The 21,821-nt window shown below is 41.8% G+C and overlaps 2 protein-coding genes across 8 annotated transcripts in view; one reads left to right on the top strand and one right to left on the bottom strand.

Annotated features, from left to right (window-relative positions):
- The window catches only part of LOC139549296 (beta-galactosidase-1-like protein 3), a 27,117-nt gene extending 8,706 nt beyond the window's left edge, over positions 1–18,411 (top strand). The window contains exons 7-10 of one of the 2 annotated variants that reach the window (XR_011669860.1): positions 10,719–12,559; positions 14,739–14,874; positions 15,002–16,572; positions 17,041–18,411. The gene's annotated coding sequence lies outside the window, so the exon portion shown is untranslated. The remainder of the gene's footprint in view (positions 1–10,718; positions 12,560–14,738; positions 14,875–15,001; positions 16,573–17,040) is intronic. The other variant, XM_071359593.1, reaches the window with a different exon arrangement.
- Positions 18,242–21,821, bottom strand: part of LOC139549294 (galactosylgalactosylxylosylprotein 3-beta-glucuronosyltransferase 1) — a 115,257-nt gene continuing 111,677 nt past the window's right edge. For 4 of the 6 annotated variants that reach the window (XM_071359592.1, XM_071359589.1, XM_071359591.1 and 1 more), the window contains exons 7-8: positions 21,715–21,821; positions 18,242–21,422 (exon numbers count right to left, since the gene is read on the bottom strand). In XM_071359592.1, the coding sequence (XP_071215693.1) occupies positions 21,735–21,821 (87 nt within the window). In that variant the 3' untranslated portion in view covers positions 18,242–21,422; positions 21,715–21,734. The other 2 variants (XR_011669859.1, XM_071359590.1) reach the window with 2 other exon arrangements.

Raw genomic sequence — 21,821 nt, 5'->3', positions numbered from 1 at the left:
CGCTCCTCGTGCCGTTCTGATAGTGGCATTATCTTTTCAGATTACGATGCTCCATTATCTGAGGCAGGGGATTACACCACCAAGTACACTCTTCTGAGGAATGTATTGAGCCGCTACCACAGTGAGTGTTGCCGTGAGGGGCTCTTCTTTGTATCGTTCTCCAAAGTCACTTAGTAAGGCCCTATGGGGAACATTGAGTCTGTCTTGCCCAATCAGAGATGAGTATGTGTGAGATTGATGCTGGGTTTGGTGGACCCCCCCGAGGACTATAGTACAGTAAGAATAGGAGGGGGCATCAGATTAACGGTTTAGGAACATCTCCCACCCATCAAACATACAGTCAGAACAAGTTTACACGTATCCAGCCTAGGCTCCCGGTAAACTAAGATCTTCAGGGCTATCTTAACGCGTTTCATCCTTACATTGTGTAGTATGTAGAACAATGAGCATTGGCCTGGATGAGAGCAAGCACTAAAGCGTAGGAGAGTGCCTATGTTCTATTCAGCACCACATATACATTACCTAATACTGTATTTAGATCCTACTTGATATTTGCTGTTTGGCTCTCAGCTCATGAGTCATGCATACCCTGTGTAAGTAAGCAGCCTTACACGAGCCATGGCTTTTGCGAGCCGGCATGGCTCAACAGGAGCCTATCTCCTGTTTCTATAGCATCAGGGACCTGAATGTACAAGTACACCTAATTCTGTATTTAGAACCTACTTGATATCTGCTATTGTTTGGCTCTCATCTCATATGAGTTTTGTGAGGAATGCGTAACCTGTGGTCACAGACTAAAACATTGTCTATAATAATTGTCCATGAATAGAAGGAGAATACTTTCAATTGAATATCTAACACTTGGTTTAATAACAACATTAAATAGTCTTGTTCTTCAAAAAGGACATAGATGCTGTCGGAGCAAATCAAACTTTATTTGTCACATGCGCCGAATACAACAAGCATAGACCTTACTGTGAGATGCTTACTTACAAGCCCTTAACCAACAGTGCAGTTCAAGAAGAGTTAAGAAAATATTTACCAAATAAACTAAAGTAAAAAATATATAAAAAGTAACACAATAATATAACAATAACGAGGCTATAAACAGGGGGTAACGATACCGAGTCAGTGTGCGGGGGTACAGGTGAAGTGACTATGCATAGATAATAAACAGCGAGGAGCAGCAGTGTACAAAACAAATGGAGGCGGGCGGGGTCAATGTAATAGTCCGGTGGCATTTTGATTAATTGTTCAGCAGTCTTATAGCTTGGGGGTAGAAGCTGTTAAGGAGCCTTTTGGTCCTAGACTTGGTGCTCCGGTACCGCTTGTAGCAGATAAAACAGTCTATGACTTGGGTGACTGGGGAATAGGTGTTGTCGTGCCCTCTTCACGAGTATCTTGGTGTGTTTTGGACTATGATAGTTTGATGATGTGGACACCAAGGAACTTAACTCTCGACCTGCTCCACTACAGCCCCGTTGATGTTATTGTGGGCCTGTTCGGCCTGCCTTTTCCTGTAGTCCACGATCAGCTCCTTTGTCTTGCTCACATTGAGGGAGAGGTTGTTGTACTGGCACCACACTGCCAGGTCTCTGACCTCCTCCCTATAGGTTGTCTCATCGTTGTCGGTGATCAGGCCTACCACTGTTGTCTTTGCAAACTTAATGATAGTATTGAAGTCGTGTTTGGCCACACAGTTGTGGATGAACAGGGAGTACAGGAGGGGACTAAGTATACACCCTTGAGGGGCCCCAGTATTGAGGATCAGCGTGGCAGAGGTGTTGTTGCCTACCCTTACCACTTGGGGGAAGCCTGTCAGGAAGTCCAGGATCCAGTTGCAGAGTGAGGTGTTTAGTGCCAGGGTCCTTAGCTTATTGATGATCTTCGTGGGCGCTATGGTGTTGAACGCTGAGCTGTAGTCAATGAACAGCATTCTCACATAGGTGTTCCTTTTGTCCAGGTGGGAAAGGGCAGTGTGGCGTGCGATTGAGATTGCGTTATCTGTGGATCTGTTGGGGCGGTATTTAAATTGGAGTGGGTCTAGGACATCCGGGAGGATGCTGTTGATGTGAGCCATGACCAGCCTTTCAAATCAAATCAAATTGTATTTGTAATAACCAACGAGTAATCTAACCTAACAATTCCACAACTACTACCTTATACACACAAGTGTAAAGGGATAAAGAATATGTACATAAATATATATGAATGAGTGATGGTACAGAACGGCATAGGCAAGATGCAGTAGGTGGTATAGAGTACAGTATATACATATGAGATGAGTAATGTAGGGTATATAAACATAAAGTGGCATAGTTTAAAGTGGCTTGTGATACATGTATTACATAAAGATGGCAAGATGCAGTAGATGATATAGAGTACAGTATATACATGTACATATGAGATGAGTAATGTAGGGTATGTAAACATTATATTAAGTGGCATTGTTTAAAGTGGCTAGTGATACATTTTTACATACATTTCCATCAATTCCCATTATTAAAGTGGCTGGAGTTGAGTCAGTATGTTGGCAGCGGCCACTAAATGTTAGTGGTGGCTGTTTATATAATATAATTTCATGAAATCACAAGTCCAATACAGCAAATGAAAGATAAAAATCTTGTGAATCCAGCCAACATGTCCGATTTTTAAAATGTTTTACAGCGAAAACACAACCTATATTTATGTTAGCTCACCACCATATCCCAAAAAACACAGCCATTTTTTCACAGCAAAGATAGCTTTCACAAAACCCACAAATAGAGATAAAATTAATCACTAACCTTTGAACAACTTCATCAGATGACAGTCATATGACATCATGTTATACAATACATTTATGTTTTGTTCGATTATGTGCGTATTTATAGCCACAAATCATGGTTTTACATTGGCGCCATGTTCAGAAATGGCTCTAAAATAGCCAGAATAATTACAGAGAGCAACGTGAAATACAGAAATACTCATCATAAAACTTTGATGAAAAATACATGTTGTACATATAATTAAAGATACACTGGTTCTTAATGCAACTGCTGTGTTAGATTTAAAAAAAATAACTTTAGTAAAAAGCACAGCATGCAATAATCTGAGACAGCGCTCAGCCATTCTCCGCCATGTTGGAGTCAACAGAAATACGAAATTACATCATAAATATTCCCTTACCTTTGATGATCATCAGAATGCAGTGCCAGGAATCCTAGTTCCACAATAAATTGTTTTTTTGTTTTATAATGTCCATTACTTCTGTCAAATTAGCAACTTTGGCTAGCATGTGTAGTACATGTGTCCATAGAACTTTACGCTAATGAACGAAAACTTCAAAAAGTGATATTACAAATCGAATAAACTGGTCAAACTCAGTTGAGAATCAATCTTCAGGATGTGTTTCTCATATATATCCAATAACGTCCCAGACGGAGCATTTCTTCATGTCTATATAACGCATTGCAGACAAGGACATGACATTCCCAGTGTGCGTGGCAAGGACTGGCAATATGCCTGACCTGTCACTCCAAAGGCTCTCATTCGGTCCCACATCAGGCTAGACGCTTCATTCCACGTTCTACTGCCTGTTGACATCTAGTGGAAGGCGTATGAAGTGCATACAGATCCATAAATATAAGGCATTTGAATAGGCGATGCCTTTCACAGTGACCCATTTCAGAATTTTCACTTCCTGTTTGGAAGTTTGCCTGCCATATGAGTTCTGTTTTACTCACAGATATAATTCAAACAGTTTTAGAAACTTCAGAGTGTTTTCTATCCAATAGTAATAATATGCATATCATATGATCTAGGACAGAGTACGAGGCCGTTTAATTTGGGCACCAATTCATCCAAAAGTGAAAATGTCGCCCCCTATCCCTAAGAAGTTTTAACAGTCTGATGGCCTTGAGATAGAAGCTGTTTTTCAGTCTCTCGGTCCCTGCTTTGATGCACCTGTACTGACCTCGCCTTCTGGATGATAGCGGGGTGAACAGGCAGTGGCTCGGGTGGTTGTTGTCCTTGATGATCTTTATGGCCTCCCTGTGACATTGGGTGGTGTAGGTGTCCTGGAGGGCAGGTAGTTTGCCCCCGGTGATGCGTTGTGCAGACCTCACTACCCTCTGGAGAGCCTTACAGTTGTGGGCGGAGCAGTTGCCGTACCAGGCGGTGATACAGCCCGACAGGATGCTCTCGATTGTGCATCTGTAGAAGAGTGCTTTTGGTGACAAGCCAAATTTCTTCAGCCTGCTGCTGCGCCTTCTTCACAACGCTGTCTGTGTGGGTGGACCAATTCAGTTTGTCCGTGATGTGTACACCGAGGAACTTAAAACGTACTACCCTCTCCACTACTGTCCCGTCGATGTGGATAGGTGGGTGCTCCCTCTGCTGTTTCCTGAAGTCCACAATCATCTCCTTTGTTTTGTTGACGTTGAGTGTGAGGTTATTTTCCTGACACCACACTCCGAGGGCCCTCACCTCCTCCCTGTCGTTGTTGGTAATCAAGCCTACCACTGTAGTGTCGTCCGCAAACTTGATGATTGAGTTGGAGGCGTGCATGGCCACGCAGTCGTGGGTGAACAGGGAGTACAGGAGAGGGCTCAGAACGCACCCTTGTGGGGCCCCAGTGTTGAGGATCAGCGGGGTGGAGATGTTGTTACCTACCCTCACCACCTGGGGGCGGCCCGTCAGGAAGTCCAGTACCCAGTTGCACAGGGCGGGGTCGAGACCCAGGGTCTCGAGCTTGATGACGAGTTTGGAGGGTACTATGGTGTTAAATGCTGAGCTGTAGTCGATGAACAGCATTCTCACATAGGTATTCCTCTTGTCCAGATGGGTTAGGGCAGTGTGCAGTGTGGTTGCGATTGCGTCGTCTGTGGACCTATTGGGTCGGTAAGCAAATTGGAGTGGGTCTAGGGTGTCAGGTAGGGTGGAGGTGATATGGTCCTTGACTAGTCTCTCAAAGCACTTCATGATGACGGAAGTGAGTGCTACGGGGCGGTAGTTGTTTAGCTCAGTTACCTTAGTTTTCTTGGGAACAGGAACAATGGTGGCCCTCTTGAAGCATGTGGGAACAGCAGACTGGGATAAGGATTGATTGAATATGTCCGTAAACACACCAGCCAGCTGGTCTGCACATGCTCTGAGGACCAGGCTGGGAATGCTGTCTGGGCCTGCAGCCTTGCGAGGGTTAACATGTTTAAATGTTTTACTCACCTCGGCTGCAGTGAAGGAGAGCCCGCAGGTTTTGGTAGCGGGCCGTGTCAGTGGCACAGTATTGTCCTCAAAGCGAGCAAAAAAGTTATTTAGTCTATCTGGGAGCAAGGCATCCTTGTCCGCGACGGGGCTGGTTTTCTTTTTGTAATCCGTGATTGACTGTAGACCCTGCCACATACCTCTTGTGTCAGAGCTGTTGAATTGCGACTCTACTTTGTCTCTATACTGGCACTTAGCTTGTTTGATTGCCTTGCGGAGGGAATAGCTACACTGTTTGTATTCGGTCATGTTTCCGGTCACCTTGCCCTGGTTAAAAGCAGTGGTTCGCGCTTTCAGTTTCACGCGAATGCTGCCGTCAATCCACGGTTTCTGGTTTGGGAATGTTTTATTCGTTGCTGTGGGTACGACATCGTCAATGCACTTCCTAATGAACTCGCTCACCGAATCAGCGTATTCGTCAATGTTGTTGTTGGACGCAATGCGGAACATATCCCAATCCACGTGATCGAAGCAGTCTTGAAGCGTGGAATCAGATTGGTCGGACCAGCGTTGAACAGACCTGAGCGCGGGAGCTTCTTGTTTTAGTTTCTGTTTGTAGGCTGGAAGCAACAAAATGGAGTCGTGGTCAGCTTTTCCGAAAGGAGGGCGGGGGAGGGCCTTATATGCGTCGCGGAAGTTAGAATAACAATGATCCAGGGTTTTACCAGCCCTGGTAGCACAATCGATATGCTGATAGAATTTAGGGAGTTTTGTTTTCAGATTAGCCTTGTTAAAATCCCCAGCTACGGTGAATGCAGCCTCAGGGTGTGTGGTTTCCAGTTTATATAGAGTCAGATAAAGTTCGTTCAGGGCCATCGATGTGTCTGCTTGGGGGGGAATATATACGGCTGTGATTATAATCGAAGAGAATTCCCTTGGTAGATAATGCGGTCGACATTTGATTGTGAGGAATTCTAAGTCAGGTGAACAGAATGACTTGAGTTCCTGTATGTTGTTATGATCACACCACGTCTCGTTAATCATAAGGCATACCCCCCCGCCCCTCTTCTTACCAGAAAGATGTTTGTTTCTGTCGGCGTGATGCGTGAAGAAACCAGTTGGCTGCACCGACTCCGTTAGCATCTCTCGAGTGAGCCATGTTTCCGTGAAGCAAAGAACGTTACAGTCTCTGATGTCTCTCTGGAATGCTACCCTTGCTCGGATTTCATCAACCTTGTTGTCAAGAGACTGGACATTGGCGAGTAGTATGCTAGGGAGTGGAGCGCGATGTGCCCGTCTCCGAAGCCTGACCAGAAGACCGCTTCGTTTGCCCCTTTTATGGCGTTGTTGTTTAGGGTCGCCGGCTGGGATCCGATCCATTGTACTGGGTGGAAGGCAAAACACAGGATCCGCTTCGGGAGAGTCGTATTCCTGGTCGTAATGATAGTGAGTTGACGTTGCTCTTATATTCAGTAGTTCCTCCCGACTGTATGTAATGAAACCTAAGATTACCTGGGGTACCAATGTAAGAAATAACACGTAAAAAAACATAATACTGCATAGTTTCAAAGCACTTAATGGCTACCGACATGAGTGCTACGGGGCGGTAATCATTTAAGCATGTTACCTTCGCTTCCTTGGGCACAGTGACTATGGTGGTCTGCTTGAAACATGTAGGTATTAGACTCGGTCAGGGAGAGGTTGAAAATGTCAGTGAAGACACTTGCCAGTTGGTCAGCGCATGCTTTGAGTACACATCCTGGTAATCCATCTGGCCCCGCGGCTTTGTGAATGTTGACCTGTTTAAAGGTCTTGCTCACATCGGCTATCGAGAGCGTTATCATACAGTCATCCAGAACAGCTGGTGCTCTCGTGCATGCTTCAGTGTTGCTTGCCTTGAAGCGGGCATAAAAGGCATTTAGCTCATATGGTAGGCTCGCGTCACTGGGCAGCTCGCGTCTGGGTTTCCCTTTGTAGTCCGTAATAGTTTTCAAGCCCTGCCACATCCGACGAGCGTCAGAGCCTGTGTAGTAGGATTCAATCTTAATCCTGTATTGACGCTTTGCTTGTCTGATGGTTCGTCTAAGGGCATAGCGGGATTTCTTATAAGCATCCGGATTAGTGTCCCGCTTTCAGCTCTAGCCTTTAGCTCGATGCCTGTATTCCATGGCTTCTGGTTGGGATATGTACGTACGGTCACTGTGGGGACGACGTCATCGATGCATGTATTGATGAAGCCGATAACTGAGGTGGTATACTCCTCAATGCCATTGGATGAATCCCGGAACATATTCCAGTCTGTGCTAGCAAAACAGTCCTGTAGCGTAGCATCCGCGTCATCTGACCACTTCCATATTGAGCGAGTCACTGCTACTTCCTGCTTTTAGTTTTTGCTTGTAAGCAGGAATCAGGAGGCTAGAATTATGGTCAGATTTGCCAAATGGAGGGCGGGGGAGAGCTTTGTACACGTTTCTGTGTGTGGAGTAAAGGTGGTCTAGAGTAAAAAAAAAAATATCTGGTTGCATATGTGACATGCTGGTAAAAATTTGGTAAAACTTATTTTAAGTTTGCCTGCATTAAAGTCCCCGGCCACTAGGAGCGCCACTTCTGGATGAGCATTTTCTTGTTTGCTTTTGACCTTATACAGCTCGATGAGTGTGGTCTTAGTGCCAGCATCGGTCTGTGGGGGTAAATAGACTGCTACGAATAATATAGATGAGAACTCTCTTGGTAGATCGTGTGGTCTACAGCTTATCATATGGTACTCTACCTCAGGTGAGCAATACCTTGAGACTTCTTTAATATTTGACAGAGCAGTGGTTAAAAGCCAAGGTAATAAGATGTGATTATGCATGTGGCAGGCAGTCCAAATTGCACAACATTCTTTAAATTTAGCTAAATCTTAATACACTTTTCCCAAAATACCAATCCACTGTAGAATCCAATAACATGAATGTTTCAAGTTTATATACCTGCAGCTGAAGATAACTTTGTCAGGCAGCTCACACAATATCAAACAACAACAAGAGTGTGAAACTACAATTTGCTCCATAGAAATACTCTGCTTGTAAACACAGAATGCCATTTCAGGGCTAGGTGATTTCTGCCACCCATTATCCACTTTTGAACATATTGGGAGGGGAGCACTTTCCACCAGTAACCCCGAGTGGCTGCAGGTTTCTCAGTGCTTCAACACCTTAAAGAGTGCTGGAGGACATCTCTTAGAAAGCAGCAACAATCACCTCAAACAGTTGGAAAAGGGAGGATGGGTATGATTGTGTGATGTACTACCAGCTGCTGTCAAGCTCAGATGCTTTCCCAGAAATGATCTTAAAAGCATGGGTTATTTCCTGAGTCACAGATGTTTTCCACTTCTGTATTGATCTGGAGTTGTCATTTGTCACATACCACTTTTATGCAGAGGTCAAAATGATCATATGAAATGATTATGTTGTGACAAAAATAAATAGATGCAATTGTCTTGTAACTGATCATATATATTGTTACCTAGCAACCGCTCAGTCTGAATAAACAGTTCATTTTCAATATATAGCTAACAGTTAGGGGCTCTATTTTAACAAACCTAAGGCAATGGTAAATCTAAGGGTAGGCGGTAGCGCTATAGGTTCAGTGGTATTTTTGCTATTTTCACTATTACTATTATTGGCGCAGTTGCTCAGAACGTGCTCCATGGGGAAATATGTGGTTGCTTTAAGTTGCATATCTACGGTATTTTATGTATTACCTTGGAATCAATTCCAATGTTAGTCCGTTATAGTTTGTTAAATGGCTTACAGAAACGAAATAACAAAATGTAGACCTATCTTTGCTAAATACGTTAATTAACTTGAACCCATTTGCAGTACACATTGTTCTAAGTAATTGCATGGCTTCAGTAGCATTCACACTGATATAGAGGCTAGGCCTACTGTACATTGCATTTTGTCTGAGCATGGACATGCCAAACATTGTCAATAAGCAAGATTAATTTAATTATTTATTAGGCCTAAAAAGAGAACGAATAATTCGAATCAAATTCTAAACAAAACAACAAGTTGTTATCAATAGATACACTTAAAGGCAACATAATGTCTCCCTGTGGGCATATAATATTAAAACAACGCATTCTATGGAGAGTTTTACGCACATCCAAACTTTTCACAGGAGCTGGACAAAGATCCAATATAAAGAGAAAGGGGGAATGTCCACTCACCGTTAAACTGCCTCCAAATAGGCTTATTATTCATGAACATAATCGAAACCATTTTACAGATCACATCGCGTTCACACATATCCAGAAGTTGCATTGCATGCGCGCTACGGACGTTGTAACCATAAAACCAGGAAGGTGAATCCTTCTAATAAGATTGTTTGTTTTTCGTAACATTTTATTACAACTAATCTTTTTTATTTTAACAACAATAAATAAATACATGTAAAATGAATTGATATCATAAAATCACCAGGATAAAACGACACTCATTGCTGTTGAACCAGCAGTTATAGTAGTCCTAAGGGAGGGCTTGGGTTTTGAACATACTGTATGAAACGGACAACAAACAATTGTTACATGTTACAGATAACTTCTAAATATGAGTTTCACCGGTATTTACCTGAGGTTCTCATCTCTCGTTTCCTGATGGGCATGAAAAGTAGCCTACATGGAGGGGTTTTTACGCATGCCAAAACGGGACCTGCATGGCTAAAATAATGTGGGCCTGCCTACAATGCATAGATAAAAAGGGAATGTCAGCTCAGTGTTTTACTCCTCTCAAACTTTATATTTTAATAATGCTTTGGTGATTAAGATTTTTTTCCAAGTGGTCTCAGGAGCCAAACCCTTTATCGACAGTTGACTACTTCGCGATTGCATTGGGCAGGAAAAAAAAGCCTTAATTGAGAAGAGGGGAAGCTATGCTTGGTTTTTACCCAAATAAAACTAAATAGCGAAAAAGCATGAGTTTTTATGTTTCTAAATACTGTACGAAGTATACAGGCACCAAAAACACATTCGACTACTCTTGTTCCATGCGCATATAGGCAGTGTGCGTCACGGCTGGACAGGCTGCGTTCCGCTGTCAATTCATGCCATAACCATCTGCATTACAACTAAAATCTGCTTTGGGTTGATTGTAAATATCCCTACCAGCGGTGCCTGAAATTTGCACTTTTGATCATGTTTTAAGGACACGCCTAAATTATTCCCACCCCTCCCATCTGAGTGCTAGCTTGCTGATATAAGAGGGGTGACTGTGACTGACAGGGGCCCTACAAAATTATTAGAACAATATTAAATTATTAACCTATTATCATTAATATTTTATTTACAATGTACTATTTTCTTGTTTTTGGCAAAAAAGTAAACATCCAGAGAGCCTCTGTATTGGTCCATAGTGAAATAGGCTACTTTTGCGCCCTAACCTGAATATCTTCACAGAAAATTCTGAGTGTTTTTAGCTGGCATTTAATCAATGCAGGCAAACTTTTAGCAAGCTATTCCTACTAAATCAGTTGTCCCTGCCTGGTGCTAACAGATGCAGCTTCAGGCTCAGCAGCCCTGTCTCCCCATCCCCATACCTCTGAACCAGCCCTACTCCCAACTGAAGGAGGTGAGCAGCATTGTGTTGAATGACATGTCAGTTTGCATAATTGCAGGTACTGCAATGCATTGAGGACAGGAATGTGATTCTCCAGTCAGGAAAAATCTCACTTGACACAGAGGCAGCCAATATTAGAGACTTAAATGAAGAGATGCAGGCTCTTAGAGATGGATGGGAGTCTCTCCTGTCTGAGGCAACACTGATTGCTACGCAAATGGATGTTCCACCTCAATTTAGCAAGGAACACAGCCGCCAGAGGAAAAGGAAGAGATTCCATGATGAGACCTCTGAAGAGGAGACAGCTCAGGACAGTGCAGCAACGGTGTTTCGGAACAGTGTTTTTTACTGCTATGGACAACATAAGTGACTTGGACACTAGGTTCCACACCACTGCAAAAATTGTTGAAGAATTTTCTGTTCTGAAAGTTGGGCAGATTAGTGAGGATAAAGTCCCTTCTGTGTGCCAAACACTGATCATGAAGTATTCCAGAGATCTTACACCTGAGTTTCAAAATGAAGTAAGACACCTGAACACTGTATGCTGCAACTTTCCCCCCTAACTTGTCCCCTCTTGGTCTCCTGAATGCAATTTGTAAGATGCAGCTGCAAAGCATTTTTGGAGAAGTGTGCATTGCTTTACTTATATTTTGCACACTGCCTGTGACTGCTGGTGGCGAGAGAACTTTCAGTAAGCTTAAACTGGAACTATTTGAGGTCCAGTATGTCCAAGGACAGGCTTTGCGGTCCATTGAAAGTCAGTTAGCTAGAAAGCTGGACTTCAAAGACTTGATCAGTGACGTTGCTAGCAAGAAGGCTTGGCGCTGGGCTCTTGGTGAGTAAGGCTGAGCAAGGCCCAGTGATAAATGTTAAATGGCATGGCTATGGATATTGGATCACTACACATATGATGCCCACAGGCTGAGAACAAGATATATCTCAAAGTAATGGCTGGATTGCCATAACAATTGTTGTGCACAATCAAGACCCCAAGTGGAAGACACCTATTGATTTGGTGACCACTTGACCTTTCCTCTAGCGCCACCATCAGGCCTTTTCATTTCCATTTCGTTTTCAATTTCCACTTTTACAGCTGCTTATTTTCTAGTTGGTATGTATACTTAGTTTAAAAGTCTGCTGCTGATTTAATTTTGTTTGTTATATCATTCTATAGATGATTAATGTTAATTTATTTTAATTGAGGAGTTTAATATATATTTAAGTTATATTTGTTTTAAGTCATTCATGTTAAGAGAATTTAAGTCATTCATGTTAAGAGAATTTAAGTCATTCATGTTAAAAGAATTTTCAATTCAAGAATTTTACCATTACAATTACAATTAGACTGTAAAAGGCCTTTAGCACATTTCTTATAGAGGTTATCAGTCTTGCATCAAATAGTGAATTCCACTGTATGCAGAATGTTGCATGCATGTCTGCACAGTGTTATATTTTCACAGCTCACTGTCAGTAAATATCATACAGTAAATATTGGACTACAAGAGAGTTGCAAGCCTGCAAAGGTAGTTATTTAAAGCTTTGAATGGGTCGATTGGGTTCTGGAGGTGTGTGGTTACAGCAATTGCGCAGGGTTGGTGTGGCCTGTTGTGGTGTGGCCCAATGTGATATATTTTCAAGGGGCCCAAAATCCCTGGCGGCGCCCCTGCTCAGGTGAGAAGCTTCCTGAGGTTTCCTCTCTCCAGGCCAGGAGAGTGTATGAGCCTGTCATCATTCAGCAGCATCTGTCACTATGGGAGAGCCTGCAGTTTACTGAGAAGGTGAGCCGCTAGAATTGGTTGTATACTGTATCCCTAGAATTGGTTGTATACTGTATCCCTAGAATTGGTTGTATACTGTATCCCTAGAATTGGTTGTATACTGTATCCCTAGAATTGGTTGTATACTGTATCCCTAGAATTGGTTGTATACTGTATCCCTAGAATTGGTTGTATACTGTATCACTAGAATTGGTTGTATACTGTATCCCTAGACCTCCTTACATGCTCTCTTCATTTTTTATTTTGTGGGCAGATGCAGCAGCACGTCTGGTACTTGCTTAAACCATTAATTATTCACTAGCCGCTGCTGTAATTTGCTCCCTTCTGAGACAACAATTATTTTCACAACATCTAGATCCAGACACACTTGTAGAATTTTTTTATTTCAGATTTATGGTAATTGGCTGTCTAAAAATAGAGCTTGACCTTTATATTAAATATACAGTGCCTTCAGAAAGTATTCATACCCTTTGACTTATTCCACATTTTGTTGTGTTACAGCCTGAATTCCAAATTGATTTAAATATATTGTTTATCTCACCCATCTACACACAAGAACCCATAATGAGTTGTGTGTTGATGGGTGAGAAAATAGTTTTTAGAAATTTTAGCAAATTTATTGAAAATGTAATTTATCAAATTTGCATAAGTATTCAGATGAGTTACACATTCCCATGTGTAACTCTGTGTTGTTTTTGTCGCACTGCTTTGCTTTATCTTGGCCAGGTCACAGTTGGCCTACCTGGATAAATAAAGGTGGGGGAAAAAAACCTGAGTCAGTACTTTGTAGATGCAGTTTTGGTGGCGATTACAGCTTTGAGTCGTCTTTGGTATGTCAGTATCAGCTTTGTACACATCTGGATTTGGGGATTTTCTCCAATTCTTCCTTGCAGAGTTTCTCAAGCTCTGTTAAGTGCGATCGGGAGTGGTGTAAACGGCAATCTTCAAGTCTTTCCACAGATTTTCAATGGGATTCAATTCTGGGCTTTGTCTGGGCCACTCAAGGCCTTTCACATTCTTGTTCTGAAGCCATTCCAGCGTTGCTTTAGCTGTATGTTTGGGGTCATTGTCCTGTTGGAATGTAAATCTTTGCACCAGTTTAAGGTTGTTTACACTCTGAAACAGGTTCTCATCAAGGATGTGCCTGTGTTTGGCTCCATTCATTGTTCCCTCTGCCCTTACCAGTCTCCCAGTCCCTGCCGCTGAAAAGCATCCCCATAGAATGATGCTGCCACCACGGTGCTTCACGGTAGGGATAAGTTAGACGGGTGATGAGCTGTACCTGGTTTTCTCCACACATAGCGCTTTGCATTCAGGTCAAAGAGTAACATTTTTGTCTCATCAGACCATATAATCTTTTGCCTTATGCTCTGAGTATTTCACGTGCCTATTTGAAAACTCCAGGCTTGCTGTCATGTGCCTTTTTCTCAGGAGTGGTATCCGTCTGGCCACTCTCCCATAAAGCCCAGATTTTTAAAGTGCTGTAGAGACTGTTGTCCTTCTGGCAGGTTCTTCCATCTCAGCCAAGGAACTCTGTAGTTCTGTCAGAGTGTTCATTTGGTTCTTGGTCACCTCCCTGACCAAGGTCCTTCTTGCTCGGTTGCTCAGTTTGGTCAGACGGCCAGCTCTAGGCAGAGTCTGGGTAGTTCCATATTTTTCCATTTCCCAATGATGGACACCACTGTGCTCTTAGAAACTTTCAACACTCTAGAAATTGTTTTATACCCTCCCCCAGATATATGCCTCATCACATAGATCGGAGATCTACGGACAGTTCCTTGGACTTCATGGTATCTTATATAGACAGGTGTGTTTATTTCTAAATCATGTCCAAACAATTGAGTTGGCCACAGGTGGAATCCAATCAACTTGTAGGAAATTGGATGCACCGGAGCTCAATTTGGAGTGTCATAGCAAAGGGGTGTGAATACTTGAGATATTTCTGTATTTCAATTAAATTTGCAACAATTTCCAAAAATTATGTTTTCACTTTGTCATTATGGGGTATTGTGTGTAGATGGGTAAGAAAATCCATTTTGAATTCAGCCTTTAAGATAACAGAATGTGGAATAAGTCAAGGGGTATGAATGCTTTCTGAAGTCACTGTATCATGTAATGTATAATCATGTCAAATTAGAAAGAATGTTGTTGTTGTTTTGTCCTGCTGTAACCCTTGAAGTCAAAAAGCAGTCAACATGGAGAACCTTCCTGTCAACAATAGCAATGGTCAGTCCTATGACTACACTCTATATGAGACCACCATCAGCAGTGGAGACCTTCTGAACTCCAGGAACAATGTTAAAGACAGAGCCCTGGTGAGTACAGACACACAGCTACATGATATGATGTAATTATGTCATGATATTAGAAAATGTCAAGTACCCTATGATGCACACACTGTCAGTAAATTATTTCTACTAATAAACTTGTCTTGTCTTCTAGGTGTTTGTGGACTAACTCTTTGTTGGAGTTCTGGACTATAAGATGCTGGAGTTTGCACTGCCTGATGGGAAGGTGTAGTGATAGTGTGTTTCGGGCGACAGGTAGCCTAACGGTTATAGTGTTGGGCCAGTAACCGAAAGGTTGCTGGTTTCGAATACCTGAGCTGACAAGGTGAAAAATCTGATGTGCCCTTGAGCAAGGCAATTATCCCTAATTTGCTCAAGGGGCACCATACTACTATGGCTGTCTCTGTAAAACAACACATTTCACTGCAGCTATCCGGTGTATGTGACAATAACCCATTATTTTATTCTATTCAGTCTATAGGTGTGCTGCTGAGCTGCTTTCTAAACTGGCTAGTTTATATTCAACACCATGATAGAGGTGAAAGCTTCTGGTAATGCTGATCAATGAGTGTGTTACTAAGGTGCCAGGATTAAGCCAACAAAGTTTCCAGACAAATGTTGTTCTAACAAAGAAGAATCGTAATCACTAACTTTGCACCTGCCTGTTATTGGAAAACAAGTCCATGCTGTCCTATAGCACAGCAGCAGATTGGACTTGATCAATTATTATCTTCAGTTCAACTGAAAGCCACGTTTCCTCTACTGTCTCTAGTTAGTCTACTTTGCATTGTGGACTGTAGATAGTACGTCCAATTGTTTCCACATATTTCATGTACTTTCCATTGAAGGGGGAGAGGACATTGAGTTTACATGTGGAGAACTGTGGGAGAGTGAACTGTGGTAAACTCCAAGATGAACAGCGTAAAGGCAATTCGATAGTTTTACCTACTGTTTCTGGGTCAGTGATAGCCTTGTGGTAGTATAACTAGACACATCTATTGGTAAATCCTTTCAGAATAGGTGCTCAAAAGCAGCTAATTAACCACAATGTAGAAAATCAAAGAACGCCTTATTTCAGCCTTGGCTTATTTTTCAGGTCTTGTCGGAGACATTGAGTTGAACAATAACCCGCTATGAGGCTTTATCATTCATAGTCTGGGTATGAAGCCTGGCTTTGTAAATAGGTTTGTACTGATCATGAACATCTTTCAATTTCCGTCCCCATGTTTATTTGTTCTGTTCTGAGTCTGTCATTGCTCCTGCCTAGCTCGGATTCTGTTGATTATCTTCTTGGTTCTCTCTGAGCGTAGAATTACAATGCCAGATTGCAGAAAAAACAGATTTTTCATGTGGTTTCCCACTGCCATGTTAAAAACCCATTATAATCAGCTGGGAAATTAGCGCTGTCTTGAAAATGCCTGCCCACTAAGAACAACACTACATCAGAAGATCAGAAGTGGAATTAAACCATTTATATATCCACGACTGAAGTCATGCCATTGTACACTCTCACAAATGATCTCGTTATATTAATAAATATAATGAGGAATCATATTAGTCAGTGATTTCCTGTGTTATAATAGGGTGATCTCCTCCCATGTTTCAGACTGAGTGCAGCAAGCCAGTGGAACTCTGTCTCCCAGAGGCTTTCCTTCCTTCCCAGGGTTCTTCCAGGGCATGCTGTATGTGGGCGGCCATCCCAGAGACACCTTCATCAGACTGCCTGTGAGTAAAGCAGCCCAACAGGGTCTGTGCTTATGAAAGAGAGCCCCACCTGTCCATACTTTTTATTGATGTGTAGTATAGTAGGCCTATCTCTGATTTATTGATAGCTAGTGTAGTAGGCATATCACACATGAGACCAACGTAGTGATGAAAGAAGGTCCTAGAGAAACTTTAAACTCTGACAAGCTGACCAGACCGCTCACGCACGAGCTAATTTTGTCCACCCACACGCAGGTTGAAATATCAAAACAAACTCTGAACCAACCTTATTCATTTGGGGACAGGTTGAAAAGCATTAAACATTGGCAATTTAGCTGGCTATTTTGCTGTTGCTAGCTAATTTATATCCTGGTATATAAACATTGGGATGTTATTTTACCTGAAATGCACAGGGTTCTCTACTCCGACAATTATTCCACAGATACAAGGGTAAACCGAGTTCGTTGCTAGTGATCTCTCCTCCTTCAGGCTTCTTCTTCTTCTGTGGACTTTATATGGCAGTTGACAAACAACTTTAAGGTGCATTACCAGAACCAGCTGGATTAGAATGTGGACCTCAGTTCATCTTTCAATCATGCTCCTAAAAACCAATGAGGAGATGGGAGAGGCGGGACTTGCAGTTCATCAAGCGTTACAAATAGAACCAAGTTCTATTTTAGCCACTGATTACAGTGAATTCCATTCATAGGGCTGGAGTAAAGGAGTGGTCTTTATCAACGGGCAGAATCTGTGACGCCACTGGTCCATCGGTCCCCAGCAAACCCTCTACCTCCCTGGACCTTGGCTTAACTGAGGAAACAATCAGATACTGATGCCGTAACTGATACTGCCTTTCTGTCTAACTAGTTCCCTGGAAAAACACCCTACACAGGAGTTCACTCAGATGCCTCTGTTAGGAACATCACAGGTCAATAGTTTGTGGGTTTGATGATATTGAACTTGGCAGTGCTTTGCGGGAATAGTCCTCAGGCGACTTCTCTTCCCTCTGAACGTGTTGGTTCCACGCCTCGGCTGTATTGACCTCTGCTGTGTTTCAAAGCCTTTTGTTGATCTCAGGTCATTGTGTTTGAGGAGCTAGAAGCTGATGGTAAAATCCAATTCGCCAGCAAGCCTGACCTTGGAATGACTGTTGACGTATAGTGAGGATGGCCTAGTGGAATGGAGGTATGGTTAGGAGTTCCATCCTCTCACATTTTCACACACTGCCTGCCATCAGGGACCTAGCTAGATAGCTACTCAGAATCGATGCACATCACTGCACATGGCATTTATTTCCTGTTGGGAAGCCCCACCCTCTGAATGATCCAGACTAATAAAGCATCCTACTAGAGCTTGTAAATGTAACTGTGCCTTCATTATATATGATGGGCCACTGCAGTATCTGTACAGCAATATCTATTTTGTGCTTGTTGTTTGTGCATTACCATTCCATATGTGTATTGTGAGAATTGTGTCAGAGATACTAATTTGGAGATTTCAGGTATTTTAATGTATAGGTGTTTGTCCGGATTCAAGGACACATCTACTTGACATTGTATTTCTTTGAATGGACAATTAAAACAAATACACAGATTGTTCTTTTGAGATTAACCGGTGACGTGTGATGGTGAATTAAACTGAACCATCAGTGCAGTGGATACTCTCAAATACAAAGACATTTGTCAAGTACTTCACTTTTCAGTTGTTTATTTTTCTTGATAAATGCCATATGGTATCTCTGAGATGGAGTCTTGAGGAGAAATGAACAACCTTTAGAGTTACATGCAGAAGAAGTGATTCACACAAGGATGGAAGATGACTGTGGATCAAAGTAGGTAAAGGAAGGGGCGGAAATAGTGATTTGCCCTAAGAAAGCATTTAGGGCCTTGTATGAACCATCACCTTTGTTACATTATGTATGTACCACTACGAAGCTAAACACTGGATAAGGCTGTTCCATTACATTAAAGCCGTGTCTGATGGTCAGAACAGTATCGCTCGTTGATCGAACTGTGAGAGTGTGAGAAAGCCAGAGATGGAAGGAGAAGTTTGAGTTTTGTACCGTCAGAGTACTACAGCTAACTTATGATTATTTATGTGATTACAACAGTGTAGGAGCAAGCTCCATTAAATATCGAAGAGTTGAAATTGCACTTTCATTATGTATAACTCATGTCTTAGTGTTTTCTGGGTTCATCTCTGCAGGGCTCTCTAGACAGGCCCAAACATTTTTCCTAAAATCACATTAATGAACACAATCAATTCTAAGAAAGGTAATTGAAAATGAAGGCTATTGATGGCAATTGAAGTCAGAGCAATACAGAATTAATGGTAAATAATGAAATGTTGTGTCTCAGTTGTTTGGTGTTGCCCACGAACTTAAATGTAACCTCAGAGCTTGTCTGTGTGTGGTTTCTGAACCTCAGTGGCTGAGAGGCAGCGATGAAAAAAGGGGGTGGGGGCAAACATGGACAAATAAACGTTCAATTATAATTCAATTTGACAAGAGGACATTCATACTTCAAATAAATACATAAATAAATATATTCATTTAGATTTTCGCATAAATAGACAGACTTCACTTGACATTTTGAATGGAAACAGATCAGAAGACATTGATTCTTTCCTAATGATCTTAATGGTACTGCTGTGCAATCCAAAGCCTAAAGATGAGGTCAACATGAACGTTAACAGCCACACACATTGTTTGATCTCAAAACATTCGCTTTGACTTCTTTAATGAAACAATACTATTGAATAGAAATGATCAGAAATTACATGTTGGTATGTCCACTTGACCTGATGGGGGAGCATATTTTTGTGGGGAGCCATATCGAATGGGGGAACAGTAACTGATGGGAAAAGCGTATTTGATCTCATACTACTTTGGATAAGTTAATAGGCCATAACTATCCTGGTCATTGATCTTCCTTTTTCATAGTTTGCCATTAGTGTCTTCCGCTACATTTGAGGTATAACTGAAGGATCCATGAAGAAATTGAAACAGACATGAAACCTTAATACTGTAGCTGAAGGTGTAGCTGAGCATGACACCAATTAAATTGTGCTTGTCATTAAGTTTTGCCTGCTATTGCCAAGAATTGTCACAAAACTAACTTCAACCCGTATATGGTACAGTTTTGTAAGGGCAAAAAACTAGGATCGAGCATTCATGGCTGGAATGGTGTTGCAGACTGGGGTTCTAGCATGGGGTATCTTGCTAGTAGTTGTCCAAAGCAGTTTAGTTTTCATGTTTTTTAATATTTGATTTGCCTTCTTACTTGCCTACAGTTCATAGACGCATTAATGAATGACAGATGTTTCTTGGAAACATTTTAGCATGATTCTGTCTACCTCTGATGAAACTGTGGTTAAGTATTCAGCAACATTTCTACACTGCACTGGGCTTATAGATGTAGCGCAAATATCTAACTTACGTAGGCAATACGCACTGTGAACCTGGATACTTATGCAGATTTTACTGTATATCTCGACTTGTACTGTCAGTGCCTTTAGCTTGGATAATGTCAAATGCTTTATTTTGTCCTACTCTACTAGTTAGCTACTGTGGTTATATAAACCAGCATACTATATGGCCATCTGCCAAAGTGCTCATCATTGGGTAATGTGAATACTGTAACATGGTTACAACGTTAGGTTTAACCCAACTTGGTGATGTGCCGTTATACTGTCCATGTCATGTGATGGAAAAACAGGAGAGAACATGTGCTATGCCAGTGGTCATACAGTGAGGTGTTATTGGCAATGCCTAAGTCAATTCTTAGTTTTGATTTTTACATTTATATAAATACAGTTGTTACATTTTATCTAAGAGGACCTTACTATGAGTCCTCTAATTGTTCCTGTGTTAAATTAGTATGTACACGTTTTGCCACTTAGGAACACAGTCACTGGTGCTTTTAAGTGTTAAATTAAGTTTTGGGACGTTGACTTGTAATATTGTGTGCCTCCCAAGCATTAGGAGCCCATCTTGATGTCACTTATTTCAAGTGAATAGCTTCAGTACACACTGAATGACCTGTCTGAGAATGACACTGAAAATGGATGGTGCCACATCTGTAGCTTTCAAAATGGAGGCAAGAGTCAAGTCAATAGTATTGAACTAGCAAGAAAATGTATGTAAACACCAAAAACAAACAAATTAAATAAAAGCAGACAGTTTTAGTTATACAAAAATGACATTCCTTCCCTATTTGAACTTTCAGTGTTTGCTGAAAGTAGAATTGCTCTTCTGAGAGATTACTTGTTCGGATTCTCCAGTATTGTTCGGTCTGAAGACGTGGAGGACATTTCAGTACATGTCTATTAAAGGTGTCCAGGGGCTCAGTGTTCAATCAGATCCTCCAGTCTCTTACAGACCCTACTAAGATCTCAGGATCTCATCCCCTGCCCTGTAGATCCACGTCTATAGAAGGAAAGACAATGGATATCTCATTAGCCTGTTCAGGCCAGTAATGTTCCATCTCATTGGCTGCCTAACTCCCTCTCTCCCTGCAATGTTTGTGTTGTGCTGTCTCGTGTTAGGACACTACAGACGCAGTATGGTACCATGCAGGTTCCGAGAGCATCGATCTTCCGTTGATCCTTAATGACTCAGCTCTCACCGTCTGCTTGATGTTGGTGCTGCTAGCAACATTTAACCTGATAAATATTGCCATCTTGAACTAATCTGTGCTTTAATATGATACATTTATACTGTTTTAATCCCAATATTAAAAGTGTTTAGTTTCAGTCAAGGGGATTAGGATTTTGCCCCAGAGGCAGTCTTTTCTGAGATGATTAAGACATGAACACTGTTTGCACTGGGCGATGGCCTCTTTTTCTTCTCAGGGTCCATATTAGACAACCACCTGGAACAGAGAGTAGGGACTCACTGAGAAATTAAACACATTCATAATTAAGTCAATTTGCAGTACAGATCAATTGGATGTAATAACGCTTACAGTTATTGGTGACCTTCTTAGCCCAAAAATGTGGGTGTCTTTAAAAGCAATGGATAAGTCAAACAATATCCCGAAATGTGCTTATCATTGGGGCGCTTACCATTTTCCTGTTCGCCAGAGGTCCTAAAAATATATATTTTTTATAAATGAGTAAAATATGTCTGAGATGTGACCTCATTTGAATAATTTCTCTCTCTACCATTGCCCGAGGAGACAACGTCAAATCTCCACGTTGGGGTCTGTAAATCCTTTTTTCCCCTCATTTACAAGGACAGGTTTTTCCGTCCTAGTGTGCCAAACGAGAAT

This window comes from Salvelinus alpinus, chromosome 22 (assembly GCF_045679555.1).
Source record: "Salvelinus alpinus chromosome 22, SLU_Salpinus.1, whole genome shotgun sequence".
NCBI lineage: Eukaryota > Metazoa > Chordata > Actinopteri > Salmoniformes > Salmonidae > Salvelinus > Salvelinus alpinus.
The sequence above is the reverse complement of the archived record's forward strand: the minus strand, read 5'-3'. Positions and strand labels throughout refer to the sequence as shown.